The following is a 14,191-nucleotide window of genomic DNA, read 5'->3' as shown; positions in this document are numbered from 1 at the left end:
AAAAAACTATATCCATGCCTCAATATTTACAGATTTGTGCTGACTACAATGATTACATTTCAATACCTAAAACTTTCTACATGCCTCAATATATTACTGTGTACCGTTATTGCTCAGATTGGCACACAGCTCCGCAGGTCGAGGGTAATCTGCAATTCCCGGGCCCTCGGTCTGCCTCCGTTAAAAGGCCTTACAGTGTGGCCTTTGTGGTCACTATTTGCCAAATGTTCCCCTACTGAAACCTTGACAACCTGACCAGGCTCATTTCCCAGAACTAGGTCCAGTATAACCCCCTCTCTAGTCGGGCTAACTACATACTGTTCCAAAGAACCTTCCTGTCTGCATTTTACAAATTCCTCCCCATCCAGACCCCCCGCCCAGTTCTGTACACGTTGGCAATCAGATATGAACTATTGCAATTGAGTTCCAACAGACAAGATCACAGTGCAGCCTCGGGGAGGTCATGTGATATACCTCCTCAATGTTAATACAGGATGACTGGAATCTTGAGGTTTAATTGAATCATAGAACCCACGGTGCAGAAGGAAGCCATTTGACCCATCAAGTCTACACCGACCACAATCCCACCCAGGCCCTATCCCCATAACCCATTTACCCTAGCTAGTCCCCCTGACACTGAGAAGCGATTTAGCATAGCCAATCCTAATCTACAAATCTTTGTGCAGTGGGAGGGAACAGGAACACCCGGAGAAAATGCACACAGATACAGAGAACATGCAAAGCACACACACACACGAGGCTGGAATTGAACCTGGGTCCCTGCTGCTGTGAGACAGCAGTGCTAACGACTGTGCTACCGTGCCGCCCGTTGGAGTTGGGATTCCTTTTATTTTTGGAGACGCTGCTGTCGGGTTAATTAACTGCTGTTCTCTCTGTCGAACCCGTGGTGTTGGGACTGCTCATGCTTCAGTCATTAGCATCATTATGGAAGGTTAGGATCTGCAATCGATTTCCTTTATTTGGAGCTGGCTGGACCAGACTCCACAACCTCACGACCACTGTTATTTTCAAATTGTTGCAAAGCATCCCGGTGACCGGCTGGAGACATGTTGTTAGCTCAGTAAGTTTCCATTTTTAACAACACTGAAAAAAATGACTTTATAAAATAATCCAGCTGATTAATGTATTTTTTAATCTTTCACATCTCGACCTTAACACACCTTACCCACCGCCCCCCAACCCTTTTGCAGAAATGAAATGAATTCTTTTTAATATTTTCTGTTTTCATCTTTTTTTAATGTGGGTCACACGAAGGAAGGATCAGGAAACTTGGTAGTATAGAGGCATACTTTAATTCACGTGGCAAACTCAAACACACGATTTACCAGGTGGAAATGGCAGTTTCTGCTGCATCTTTGTTTTCAGTTTCGGGACTGAATTCTCTGATCTCACCCACAGCTGGGATTCTCCAGTCCTGCTGCTGGGATTCTCCAGTCCCGCTGCTGGGATTCTCCAGTCCCGCTGCTGGGATTGGAGATTTGGGTGAGTGCCAAGTTCTCCATTCTCACTGGCAGCCGTAACAGGATGTGAATAATTGGAGAATTCCAGCCTTAGACTCTGGCCGTCTGGAGAGCATTGTCCATTGCAGCAATGTAAGTAATTCGGTGAGGATTTAAATTTCATCTGCTTGGGGAAGTCTCTTTGAGCACAAAACTTCTGAATTCATCTTCCCTCTGTTGTTGGGAGGGGGGCAGGGGCGGGGGTTCAGGCATATCACCCCTCCCTGTATCTTGGACTGAGACTGTGGGATTTACAGGGTGATGAGTCCAGAGGGATCGAATGTGGATTGAGCAGCTCATGGGAATCCTGGACATCTCACTCTGGTGGTGCCAGGACCTGAGATTATCTGATTGAATTGTTCTTAACATAGAAAGAAAATAGGAGCAGCAATAGGCCATTCAGCCCTTCGAACCTGTTCTGTTATTCATTATGACCCTCCAACTCAGGAACCTGGACCTGCTTTCTCCCCATATCCTCTGATCCTTTTATTCCCAAGAGCTGTGCCTAACTCCTTGAAGACGTGAATGATTTGGCCTCAACTGCTTTCTGTGATACTGAATTCCACAGACTGACCACTCTCTGGGTGAAGAAATTTCTCCTCATCTCAGTCCTAAATGGTTTACCCCGTACCCCTGGTTCTGGATTCCTCTGCCATCAGGAACATCCTTTCTGCATCTACCCTGTCTAGTCCTGTTAGAATTTTACACCTTTGAGATTCCCCCCTTGCTGTTCTAAATTCCAGCAAATATAACCCTAACCAACTCAATCTCTCCTCAAAGCAGTCCCGTCATCCAAGGAATCATTCTGGTAAACCTTCACTGCACTCACCCGTGGCATGAACATTCTTCCTCAGATAAGGAGATCAAAACTGCACACAATATTCTGACTGGTGCACAAGGTCACCCAGGTCTCGTTGCACATTCCCCTCTCTCTCAATTTATAGTCATTCAGATAATAATCTGCCTTGCTGTATCCACCAAAGTGGATAGAGTTGTACCTGTTAATTCTCAGACACTTTCGACCAGTTTCCTTACTCTGAGGTTTTACCCCGGTGCCTTCATTTGCAAGATGGAGAAAGGACAAACACAAGTAAAGGTTCAACAAGTTTATTAATAATAACACTATTAACCCTTAAATTACCCACATAAAACAAGAGGATAACCCAGATTCAAGGATACGACTCACAAAGATGATTGGTTAAAACAGCAGGCTCGATTCTCTGAGTCCCTTTGGTCCATCGTCACGAAGGTGAGTCTCGACGGCAGCTTCCTTCCTTCTCTGGTCAGTCTTCTGGATTGCCTCCTTCATCGAGTCTTCACTGCTGGTTTCTGAAAATGTATTCCTCTATTCCCTGCCTGCTTGCCTTTCTAGAAACTTCTCTGGCTTCCGGCCAATGAGGTCCCAGGAGGGGGTTCCAATACCCAGTGGGTTTCTTGATGTCTGCCTGACAGGACACCAGGGTCCGCCCCCCAGGTGTTCATCTCCGTGCTGTTGCTTACATGAACCTGTTATCAAATTAAGCCAACTGCAGGAACTCGCAGTGACAGGAAGTCTGGCCCAATCTGGGCTTCTAACAATAGGCTGGTGCATTTCAATGGGGTGCAATGTTCTCCTGCTAAGTCATGATGTGGAGATGCCAGCGTTGGACTGGGGTAAACACAGTAAGAAGTCTCACAACACCAGGTTAAAGTCCAACAGGTTTATTTGATAGTAAATCCACAAGCTTTCGGGGTTTGCCCCTTCATCAGGTGAGTGGAGAGTTCACGAAGGGGCAATCCCTGAAAGCTTGTGGGTTTATTATCAAATAAACCTGCTGGACTTTAAGCTGGGGTTGTGAGGTTACTCCTGCTAAGTATCAGTCGGGTGCAACAACCTTTGATGGGTGATTGATGAATCAGACCCAGACAGGTTTGTGTATTGTACAATTGGCCTGTCTGAGGTTTGACTGTTTGATTTTAATATGCCTAATTCTTTAATTTAGGATATCCAATTTTATCAGCCTTAAAACTAGGCCCTGTTTATATTACAATAGCCTCACATTTATTCACATTATACTGCATCTGCCATGCATTTGCCCACTCAAATTGTCCAGATCACACAGAAGCATCTCTGCATCTCCTCACAGCTCATCCTTCCACCCAGCACTGACTGACCCCTGTGATGCCCCAAATGTCATATATTTAGCGAGGTAGACTCCACCACTTCAACGGGCAGAGAATTCCAGAGATCCACCACCCTTTGAGTGAAGAAGTTCCTCCTTAACTCTGATCTAAACTGCCCCCCCCTTATCTTGAGGCTGTGCCTTCTAGTCCTGCTATCCTTTCTAAGCGGGAAGAATCTCTCTACCTCTACCCTATCCATCCCCTTCATTATCTTATACATCTCTATAAGATCCCCCCTCATCCTTCTAAACTCCAACGAGTACAGACCCAGTCTATTTAGTCTCTCTTCATAGTCCAACCCCCTCATCTCTGGTATCAGCCTAGTGAACCTCCTCTGCACTCTCTCCAAGGCCAAAATATCCTTGCGCAAGTGCAATAGTAGGAGAATAGTAAGTGAATAGTAGGAGAGATTACTATTTAAAGGGTGAAAAGCTGCAGCATGCTACGGTGCAGAGGGACCTGGGGATCCTTGTGCATGAGTCGCAAAAACCCAATCTGCAGGTGCAGCAGGTGATCAAGAAGCCAATGGAATGCTGGCCTTTATAGTGAGGGGGATAGAATATAAAAGCAGGGAGGTCTTGCTGCAACTGTACAGGTTACTGGTGCCAGGTCCTCACCCACACGCTCAACCTATCCAGATCCCTCTGCAGACTTTCCACACCCTCCACGCAATTTGCTTTTCCACTCATCTTCGTGTCATCAGCAAATTTCGTAATGAATGATTTGTGGTCATTCATGTTGCACGAAATAAAGTTACATACAGCTCATACTTTCAATATTTTGAAAGGTTATAACAAGCTCTGGCATTATAAAAGTAGAAACAAACTTGCTGCCTTTAATTCAAAATTTGAGACTGTCCGTGGTTTCAAAATGCAGCTTGTATCTTTTACAATGCGATTGATCTGATATTGATTATTGTTAATGAGTTTCTGTTGCGATGTATCCATTTGTAGAGGCTGCACTGTGCTTCCTTGTTCATTTCTTTTGACAATCCTCTTGACTTCCTGCACTGACTGTATTAAAGTGAATGTGGATCTGACAAATGCAGTGCATAAAACAGCCAGACCAAACGGCCAAAGTGATCATATAGTCCTGAAAACTGTTTTCTCTTCGTGAGGTTGTGAAGTAATTCCAGATGAACTTTGACTCTCTATTCCTGAATCAGAAATTTCACCTAAGAAAATACAGAAATGTCACTTTAGAATTACTGTTTAACTTTATGAAATGATAATACCGACTAAAAGAGTCTAAAAACCAGTACGTACAGAACAGGAAAATAATTAAGTACCAGAACTGAACCAGTTTGCATGTGACTACACAGATATGAAGCAATGGGCAGGTCCTGTAATACAATGGAGTTAATGGTCATGTGATAATCCACGCACGCGCCTGGAATTACAGCAGTTCGTCACTCGCAATTGTTGAGTTTCAGAGTCAACAGAATCTGAAAATAAACCTCGTTAACATCTAATTATTTGCCAGGACCAGTGTTCTGGTGGGTTTACCAGGGCAGCAGAGAGGGCCATAAAGTAAAGAGCGAGAGCCATGGATAAGGTGAGGGAAGGTGTGATAAGTAAACTGGACAGGGCATGGCAGGTAAGCAAGGAAATAATAAGGGTAATGACAGCTTGGCAGGAAAGAACAAAACGCTCACTCTTCAGATTGTGCCAGCAGAGAAAGCCAGAGGTTGCAAAAGTAGTGAAAAGATAGAAATAAAGGTTCTTATATTAACAGGTATAGCAACTGTTAAAAAACAGAAGAATTGTCAGCTCAAGTAGAAATAAATATGTGTAGGCACTATGGAGAAGTGGCTGCAAGGAGCCCAAGGCTGGGATGCCTGGGACATTCAAAGATATATGGCATTCTGGTGAGATAAGAAGCTGGGAAAAGGTGGTGAAGCAGCTCTGTTAATTAAGGGTGATGTTAGTACAATAGTGAAAGATGACTTTAGTTCTAACGGTCAAGATGTAGAATTGGTTTAAATAGAGTTAGGAAATAGCTACAGTAAGAATTCACTTCTGGGAGTAGTTTACAGCTTGTCTAAAACTCACTATATGTAGAATGTGGTTTACAGGAAGAAATAGTGAGGGCTTCTGAGAAATGTAGGGAAATAATCATGGGTGATTTCAATTTAGATGTAGATTGGATGAATCAGACTGGTTAAGGTTGCCTGGAAGATGAATTCTTGAAATGTTTTTGGGACAGTTTCTTACAGCAGCACATTCTGGCACCAGAGAACACGTTATTCTAGATCTGGTAACATGCAATGATGTGGAGATGCCGGTGTTGGATTGGGGTAAACAGGGTTGTAAGACTTCTTAACGTGCAATGAAACAGATTACCACATGGTAAAGAGCCTCCGGGTATTAGTGATCAGGACATGATTGAGTTTCATCAGTTTGAAGGAGAGAAGAGTGGTTAAGACTAGTGTTTTAAACTTAAAGGACATTTCCCAGTTGACAATCAGATTAAGGAACAGATCAGTAGAGATGCAGTGGCAGATATTTGAGATGCCATTTTATAACACTTAGCAAAGATGCATTCCAATGAGAAGGAAAGGAAAAGAACGTGTCATTTGTGGTGAACAAAGCAAGTTAAAGGTCGTTTAAAATTGAAAGAAAAGGAATGAAGATTAGTGGCAGATCAGAAGATTGCACAGAATATAAGACAGTCAGGAATGACAAAAGGAACTGAGGCAAAAATTGTAATGCAAGTAAGTTGGCTGGAAAAATAAGAAAACAGTCAGTGTTTACCGGTATTTAGAAAGGAAATGAGTAACTGTAATAAGTGTTGATTCTCCAGAGAGAGTCTGGGGAATTAACAATGGGAATGAGGAAATGCTGGATACATTGAACAGATGTTTTGTGCCTATCTTCATTGCAGAAAACATAAAAAACATCCCAGAAATAATTGTAAATCAAGAGGTGAAAGGGAGGGAGGAGCTTAAAGATTACAATTACCACGCTAAGGGAATGGAGAAAATTGTTAGAACTAAAGATTGACAAGTCCCTGGGACTGATGGTCTTTATCCTAGTGTTAAAAAAGTGGCTGCTGAGGTTGTAGGTGCATTGGTTTCAATTTTCCAAAATTGCCAAGATTGTGGAAAGGTTTCATAAGATTGTAAAATAGTGAATGTGACTCCTCTATTCCAAAAGAAGAACAACCGAAAGCAGGAAACTACAGGCCAGTTAGCCTAACATTCGTCACTGGGGAAATGCTAGACTTCATTATTTCAGTGGGGGCCCCATAGAATCACAATATAATCAGGCAGAATCAACATGGTTTTGTGAAAGGGAAATGGTGTTCGAGTTCTTTGAGGTAGCAACAAGCTTTGGGAATTAAAAAGAGAACTCCCATCTTTATTTGGTCTGGTCTATATGTGTCTCTAGATCCACAATAACTGGTTGACTCTTCATTGTCCACTGAAATGACTGAGCAAGCCACTCCCTTCAAGGGCAATAAAACATAGCCTCACCAGCGATACCCAATCTGAAGGAAAGTTTTAAAAACTCTGTGGCACAGGAGAATCTGGGTAAACTGGTACATGAATCACAACAATGATAGCAAGTGTTTATGAAGGCAAATGGAATGTCGTCATTTGTTGCAAGGGGAATGGAGTGTAAAGTATGGAAGGAGAATTTTAGCATGGCCAATGCACCTAACCAGCATGTCTTTCAGACTGTGGAAGGAAACTGGAGCACCTGGAGGAAACCCACACAGACATGGGGAGAATATGCTGACTCTGCACAGACAGTGATTTCAGCCTCTCCAGCAGGAAGAGGCCCTGAAATTTAATGATATTCATCCTAGTGGCCTCTGCAATGCACAGAGTGTGGGAGATTCTTCTCTGAACTTGCCCTGAAAAGAAGTGTGAATTACTCCAGTTTTCATACGAATTCGAATTTTTTGAGAGAATTCCGCCCGGTATGTCCATAAGTAGTTACAATCCGTGGAGCCAAAATATTTCTTAAGAGCTTTTTACATTAACCTGCAGGTTGTTCTTTAAAGCATGCAACTCTGACTTTCAGGGAACAGTGCATCGTTAACATACCACATTGTTTAGGCAATGGGCAAGGGATTCTGCATCATGAGTTACAGAGAGCCGGCATAGAGAATATGGGCTGAATGGCCTTCTTCTGCACTGTAACCATCCTGATTCTAAAAGGATTTTTGAGAAGATCCACCAAAGGTAGTCAATTGCAAGTTTCTTCTGTTTGATCTGCAGAAAGTGAAACTACTTGTACACCATAATCATAAAGGATGTCAAAAACGATGCTTGGTGGGTTAACACACTGAAAGCTCTAGCACTGAATCATGTTGATCCAGACGCTTCCAGATTCAATGGGCTAGACTCTCTGACCTCTCCTGGGATTCTCCAGTCCCACTGCAGTGAAGACAGATTAGGGTGAGCGCAAAATTCTCCATTCTCGCTGGCTGGATGTGAGTGGCCAAAGTATTCCGGTCAACGTGTCTGTACTTCTCGGCTTTTTGGCTAAGATCAAGTGTCAGATCGGGGTAATGCCTGTTCTTGTCAGCTTGGACCTAGTATGGCTCTTTTGTAGGGACCATGAATTAGATTCAATCTGAAGTGGTTTTTGGAGTAAACAAGGAGATGGATTAAGGGTTTCCTTGTCCTCTCTACACACTGCCTTTGTAATTCTTGAGAAATGAATGACATTAAAAAACGTCTGTACTCTGTTTGCTGATCTTAACTGGGACAACAATGGATCTACAAATGGCCTTAGTATTTCTCCCTCTGTTGTCACCATGCATTAACCGTGGAATGAAGTGTGCACAGAGGTGGCAAACATAGGAACATCGAAGTTGGAGTAGGTCATTTGGCCCTTCAAACCTGCTCCAGCTTTCAGTAAGATTGTAACTGATCTGGTTGTGGTCTCAGTCTACTTCCTGTCTGACCCCCTCCATAACTCCTGACTCCCTTGCTTAACATCTACTCTGCCTTAAATAAATTCAAAACAACACAGCCTCCACATTTCCTGGGGAAACAAATTCCACATCCTGACCACTTGGGAGAAAATGTTCCCATCATCTCAGTTTTAAACAGAGACATTTTCTTTATTTTCCAAATCAGTCCCTTCGTTTTAGTCTCCCCGACAAGAGGAAACATTCACTGTGTATCAATCCTATCAAGTCCACTCTGGATCTTATGGCTGAAATTTTACCACCTCACCTGTCCCGGACTCGGGGTGGGTGAGGCTCGCAGAATGGTATTCTCTGTTGGCCTCGGGTGGGATTTTATGAGCCTCGCCCAAGCGAGGCAAAACAAGGCAAAAGTCAGGAGTGTGATAGAATCCTCTCCACTTGTCTGGATGACTGCAGCCCCAATAACACTGAAGAAACTTGACACCATCTCTCTGGATGGAGAGTTTGAGGAGCTCGGCACGAAATTAAACAACTGATCCTCCAAGGTTATAATCTCTTGCAAATTGGCACAGGGTAAGTAAAATTAGAGAGATGAATAAATGGCTCAAAGTCTAGTATGGAAGAAGCGGGTTTCGATTCATGGGGTACTGGGATCAGTACTTGGAAAAGTGGGGCTGTATTAAACTGAAAGAGAAAACTTACTGGGGTTGATCTTAACAAAAAATTCTAAGTCCAGGACGGGCGGGAAAATGGGAGAGATTCAGATCTGTTCTTTGGGCAAGTTCAAAGCTGCTATCCTGTTCACTGAGTGCATGAAAAAATTAGCAGAAATGATTTCTCGCTGTAGGGGGAGGGGAGTGAGGCAGAAGTCACCTGAACGTTGGCTGAGAGCAGCAGAGGGCATCATTGCACATGCACAGGTCTCTAGCAGCGGAGACCTGTCACGCAGCCTCTGCTGCTCCCAGCCTGCCTCCATAGCTCCCATAAAGCACATGCCTCACAAACATCACCATCCCAGTTATCTGGGAGTCCGCAGCCTATTGCGACCCTTATCACCTGCCAAGACCGGTTGCCCTCTCCCTCACTTCCCATGTCCGTGATCGGCCGCTGACCCACCCCCCATCCCCAGCGATTAGTCACTCAACACCCCCTCCAATACCAGCCTTGATCATCCCCCTCCCTTCCCCCACCGATTCTATTGCAGAGTGACAGTGTCCCCCCCACCCCCCGACCCTCCCCATGCCAGGGTGTCAGGCTGGCACTGACCAAGGGGCACTCCCCCGTGCTGCAGACCTGCGGGCGGCGGGGGGGGGGACAATGGTCTCCAGTTCTACCCGTGAGGTCTTCATGATTGGTTCACGTTGGAGGCCACAGAGGCAAGTGAGTTTGGACAACAGCATCCTGCTTCATTAAATCAATGTAAAATATGTTTTAAATATATTTAAATAATTTATTCAGCCTCACACTGGAAATGGATTCAAGGTTGACCTCAACAAATATCTGGGACCCTTAAAGTCGTGAGAGGCGAGAAATCGATTTTTTGGCTCTCGCACAGTCTTACCATCTCGCCTTGCTCATGGTGCAATGCTAAGATCGCCCCCACAATGTGGGGAAGAGTAATGATGAACGGGGGAATTGGGAAAGCTTTAAAAACCAGCAAATCGGGCCTCCTGGACATTTCCTGCCTCATAGAATCACTCATAGTCTCAACAGGGACAGGTGCCATTGCCATATCACTGAAGCACCTGGGTGCTCGGAGGCATGGTTGGGCAGTGCCCATCAGGCATTGTTTGTCTGCAACTACTCACCAGGCACACTGGCACTGCCCACTGTGCATCATAACTGTCATGATGTGGGTATGCCGGCATTGGACTGGCGTAAACACAGTAAAAGCATGCTTCGGGACATCCTTTCTTGCAACGTATCAGGTAGACAATGTTGGCCGAGTTGCAAGAGTATTTACCATGTACCTGGTGGATGGTATTCTCACGTGTGATGATGGTATCCATGTTGATGATCCGGCATGTCTTGCAGAGGTTGCTGTGGCAGGGTTGTGTGGTATTGTGGTCACTGTTCTCCTGAAGGCTGGGTAGTTTGCTGCGAACAATGGTCTGTTTGAGGTTGTGTGGTTGTCTGAAAGCAAGAAGTGGGGGTGTGGGGATAGCCCTGGCGAGATGCTCGTCTTCATCAATGATATGTTGAAGACTCCGGAGAAGATGTCGTAGCTTCTCCGCTCCGGGGAAGTACTGGACGACGAAGGGTACTCTGTCCACTGTGTCCTATGTTTGCCTTCTGAGGAGATCGGTGCGGTTTTTCGCTGTGGTGCATCGGAACTGCCGATCTATGAGTCGAGCACCATATCCTGTTGTTATGAGGGCATCTTTCAGGGTCTGGAGGTGTCTGTCACGATCCTCCTCATCTGAGCAAATCCTGTGTATACGGAGGGCTTGTCCATAGGGAATGGCTTCTTTAACATGTTTAGGGTGAAAACTGGAGAAGTGGAGCATTGTGAGATTGTCTGTGGGCTTGCGGTACAGTGAGGTGCTGAGGTGACCGTCCTTAATGGAGATGCGTGTGTCCAAGAATGCAACTGATTCTGGGGAATAGTCCATGGTGAGTCTGATGGTGGGGTGGAATTTGTTGATATCATCATATAGTTGTTTCAGTGATTGTTCACCATGAGGCCAAAGGAAGAAAATGTCATCGATGTATCTAGTGTACAGCATCGGTTGAAGATTCTGTGCAGTGAAGAAGTCTTGTTCGAACCTGTGCATGAAGATGTTGGCATATTGAGGTGCAAATTTGGTCCCCATGGCTGTTCCATGTGTCTGGATGAAAAACTGGTTGTTGAAGGTGAAGACATTGTGGTCCAGGATAAAGCGGATGAGTTGTAAAATTGCATCTGGAAACTGGCAGTTGTCAGCATTGAGTACTGAGGCAGTCGCAGCAATGCCATCATTGTGGGGGATGTTGGTGTAGAGCGCTGAGACATCCATTGTGACGAGGAGTGTCCCTGGTTCAACTGCTCCGTGTGTGCTGAGTTTCAGTAGGAAGTCCGTAGTGTCGCAACAAAAGCTGGGGGTTCTTTGTACAATGGGTTTCAGGATGCCCTCGACGTAGCCGGAGAGGTTCTCACACAGAGTTCCATTGCCCGATACGATGGGACGGCCAGGTGTGTTTGCCTTGTGTATCTTTGGGAGGCAGTAGAGATCTCCAATGCGGGGAGTACGTGGAATGAGAGCACAGAGGGTGCTCTGAAGGTCCGGATCAAAGGTCTTGATCAGATTGTTGAGTTGACGAGTGTGTTCTTTGGTCGGATCTGTGGGTAATTGTCTGTAGTGTTCCTCATTGTTTAGTTGTCGGTACACTTCTTTACAGTAATCCGTTCTGTTCAGTATGACGATGGCCCCTCCTTTGTCTGGGGAGACCATGCAGACGCTACGACAACGGATGAATGAACATCGCTCGACAGTCACCAGGCAAGACTGTTCCCTTCCTGTTGGCGAACACTTCAGTGGTCACGGGCATTCAGCCTCTGACCTTCGGGTAAGCATTCTCCAAGGCGGCCTTCACGACACACGACAGCGCAGAGTTGCTGAACAGAGACTGATAGCTAAGTTCCACACACATGAGGACGGTCTCAACAGGGATCTTGGGTTCATGTCGCACTATCTGTAACCCCCGTGACTTGCCTGGGTTTGCAAAACCTCACTTACTGTACTGTCTGGAGTCAATACACATCTCTTTAAACTGTGATCAGTGCTCCTTCCACTCACATTATCAGCCACTTCAGGTCTTGAACAGCAGGTTAGGTGTAAGGATTCGCATTTTAATCAGTAATCTCTAAACTGTCTGTGCTTTATATGCTCTGTCTGAGGCCAGAACTCTCCATTCACCTGACGAAGGGGCTAACCCCGAAAGCTTGTGAGTATATTATCAAATAAATAGGTTGGACTAAAACCTGGTGTTGTCAGACTTTTTACCATCATAACTGTGCCAGTTGTGCCAAGAAGGTGGGCCTGAGTGGGGGTGGGATAACCGAAGGTGAGGGAAGTGGGGAGCTCTGCAGAAGACGAGAGCACTTCAGAGGAAGGCAATAATGGACCTCTGCAAGGGTATTTGGGGGGCGGGGGGGGGGGCGGGGGGCGGGGTTAAGGTGGGGTGTGAAAGGTGAATAATTGGCAAAGGGGGTGCACGCGGGGAGGCTGCAGAGAGAATTGTGACAGGGGACTCATTGGGAGGGTCCCAATGCCTGCGACTGTGTTGCCATGAGGGGTTACACTGTCGGTGATGATTGGAAGGGGGACGGGGGTTGTTGGAGTCAATGTCTGTGGGGGAGGATTGGCAGGATATCTCCCAGTGCACTGAGTGACTGGGATGCCAGTGATACTGGATCCCAGCTTCCCTGGTGAGCAAAGGCTCTGCCACCTCCCCACCCCTAACAGCTCACTGTAAAACCTGGTTTCTGACTTCTGTGCCACTTGGGGTGCGATCTTACCGGCTCATCATGCCGGTTGATCGGTGTTGTAAGCCGGTAAGATAGGGCAGGAGGTGAAATAAAAAAAAAATCGGGTTCACGCACAGTTTCTCATCTTTTGCAATCTTAGCAGCACGGTTTTGCCAGCAAAATCAGCCTTGCACCTGATTTCAATCTCAATGATTTGATTAATGAGTCTGATCTCTATTGTCTGGGCTCACTAATGTTGACCCCCCTCGGTTGCGGACGTCCTCACTGGTGAAAATCACAGATGGTCCCCAACAACGGGGCCAGACGTGATGGCCTCACTGGTGGGAGCAGAGACATTGAGATTCCTGGGTGGTCGGGGACAGGCCTGTATTCTGGCATTACCCACCCTGGCAGTGTCAAAGAGCGGAGCCTGGGGAGGGGAGGGAAGGGGGGAACTCTGCAGGGTGTGTGGTTTCATCAGCTGGAGCAGTGATAGGAAGCAGGAGGTGGTAGAACTCTGCAGATGTCTGTGGCCATGGTTGGGGGCGGTGTGTGGGTGTGGGTGTGACCAGGGGGGTCTCAGTACGCTGTATACTGGGAGATTAGGACCTGCAATGGCACCACTAGAGCTCAACAGCTGGCTGAGGCTCCACACCCCTACTGGCAAGAATTGCATGACAGACCTGTTATGCACGAGTGCCGTAAACTCCCAATACTTACCTTGTTGAAAAAAACATCAAGAAAACCTGCCATTTTCCCACCTGATTGACTGTGTGAATTTTTTTGAGAAAATTCCGCCTTCAGAATTTTTTGGAAGATTGCACCCTTCATACATGTTTAAGATAGAGCTAGTCAGATCCTCGGTAAGGGGGTGAAAGTTTATCGAGGATAAGCAGGAATGTGAGGTTGAGGTTACAATCAGATCCGCCATGATCTTATTGAATGGCTGAGCAGGAGTGAAGGGCCGAGTGGCCTACTCCTGCTCCTAATTCGTACGTATGGTCATAGCATCAACTGTTTGGGGTCTGACTCCCACAGGATCTCTACCTTTACCATTTCTTATCTCAACCAATCTGATCCACATCTGGCTTCCCTGTTATGGTATCACTGCCCCTCCACCAATTAAACAACTTGCGGGTAAAAATATGGATATTTGTGCAAGATACAGACACCAGAG

At 45.8% G+C, this 14,191-nt stretch overlaps 1 protein-coding gene across 3 annotated transcripts in view; it reads right to left on the bottom strand.

Moving 5' to 3' along the window:
- Positions 1-3,352: 3,352 nt before the first annotated feature.
- Positions 3,353-14,191, bottom strand: part of LOC145360047 (tumor necrosis factor receptor superfamily member 5-like) — a 179,267-nt gene continuing 168,428 nt past the window's right edge. For all 3 annotated transcript variants that reach the window (XM_080214951.1, XM_080214953.1, XM_080214952.1), the window contains one exon: positions 3,353-4,857. In XM_080214951.1, coding sequence (XP_080071077.1) covers positions 4,766-4,857 — 92 coding nt within the window. In that variant the 3' untranslated portion in view covers positions 3,353-4,765. The remainder of the gene's footprint in view (positions 4,858-14,191) is intronic.

Source organism: Carcharhinus amblyrhynchos, chromosome 30 (assembly GCF_965287045.1).
Source record: "Carcharhinus amblyrhynchos chromosome 30, sCarAmb.v2.hapA, whole genome shotgun sequence".
NCBI classification, from domain to species: Eukaryota; Metazoa; Chordata; class Chondrichthyes; order Carcharhiniformes; family Carcharhinidae; genus Carcharhinus; species Carcharhinus amblyrhynchos.
The sequence above is the reverse complement of the archived record's forward strand: the minus strand, read 5'-3'. Positions and strand labels throughout refer to the sequence as shown.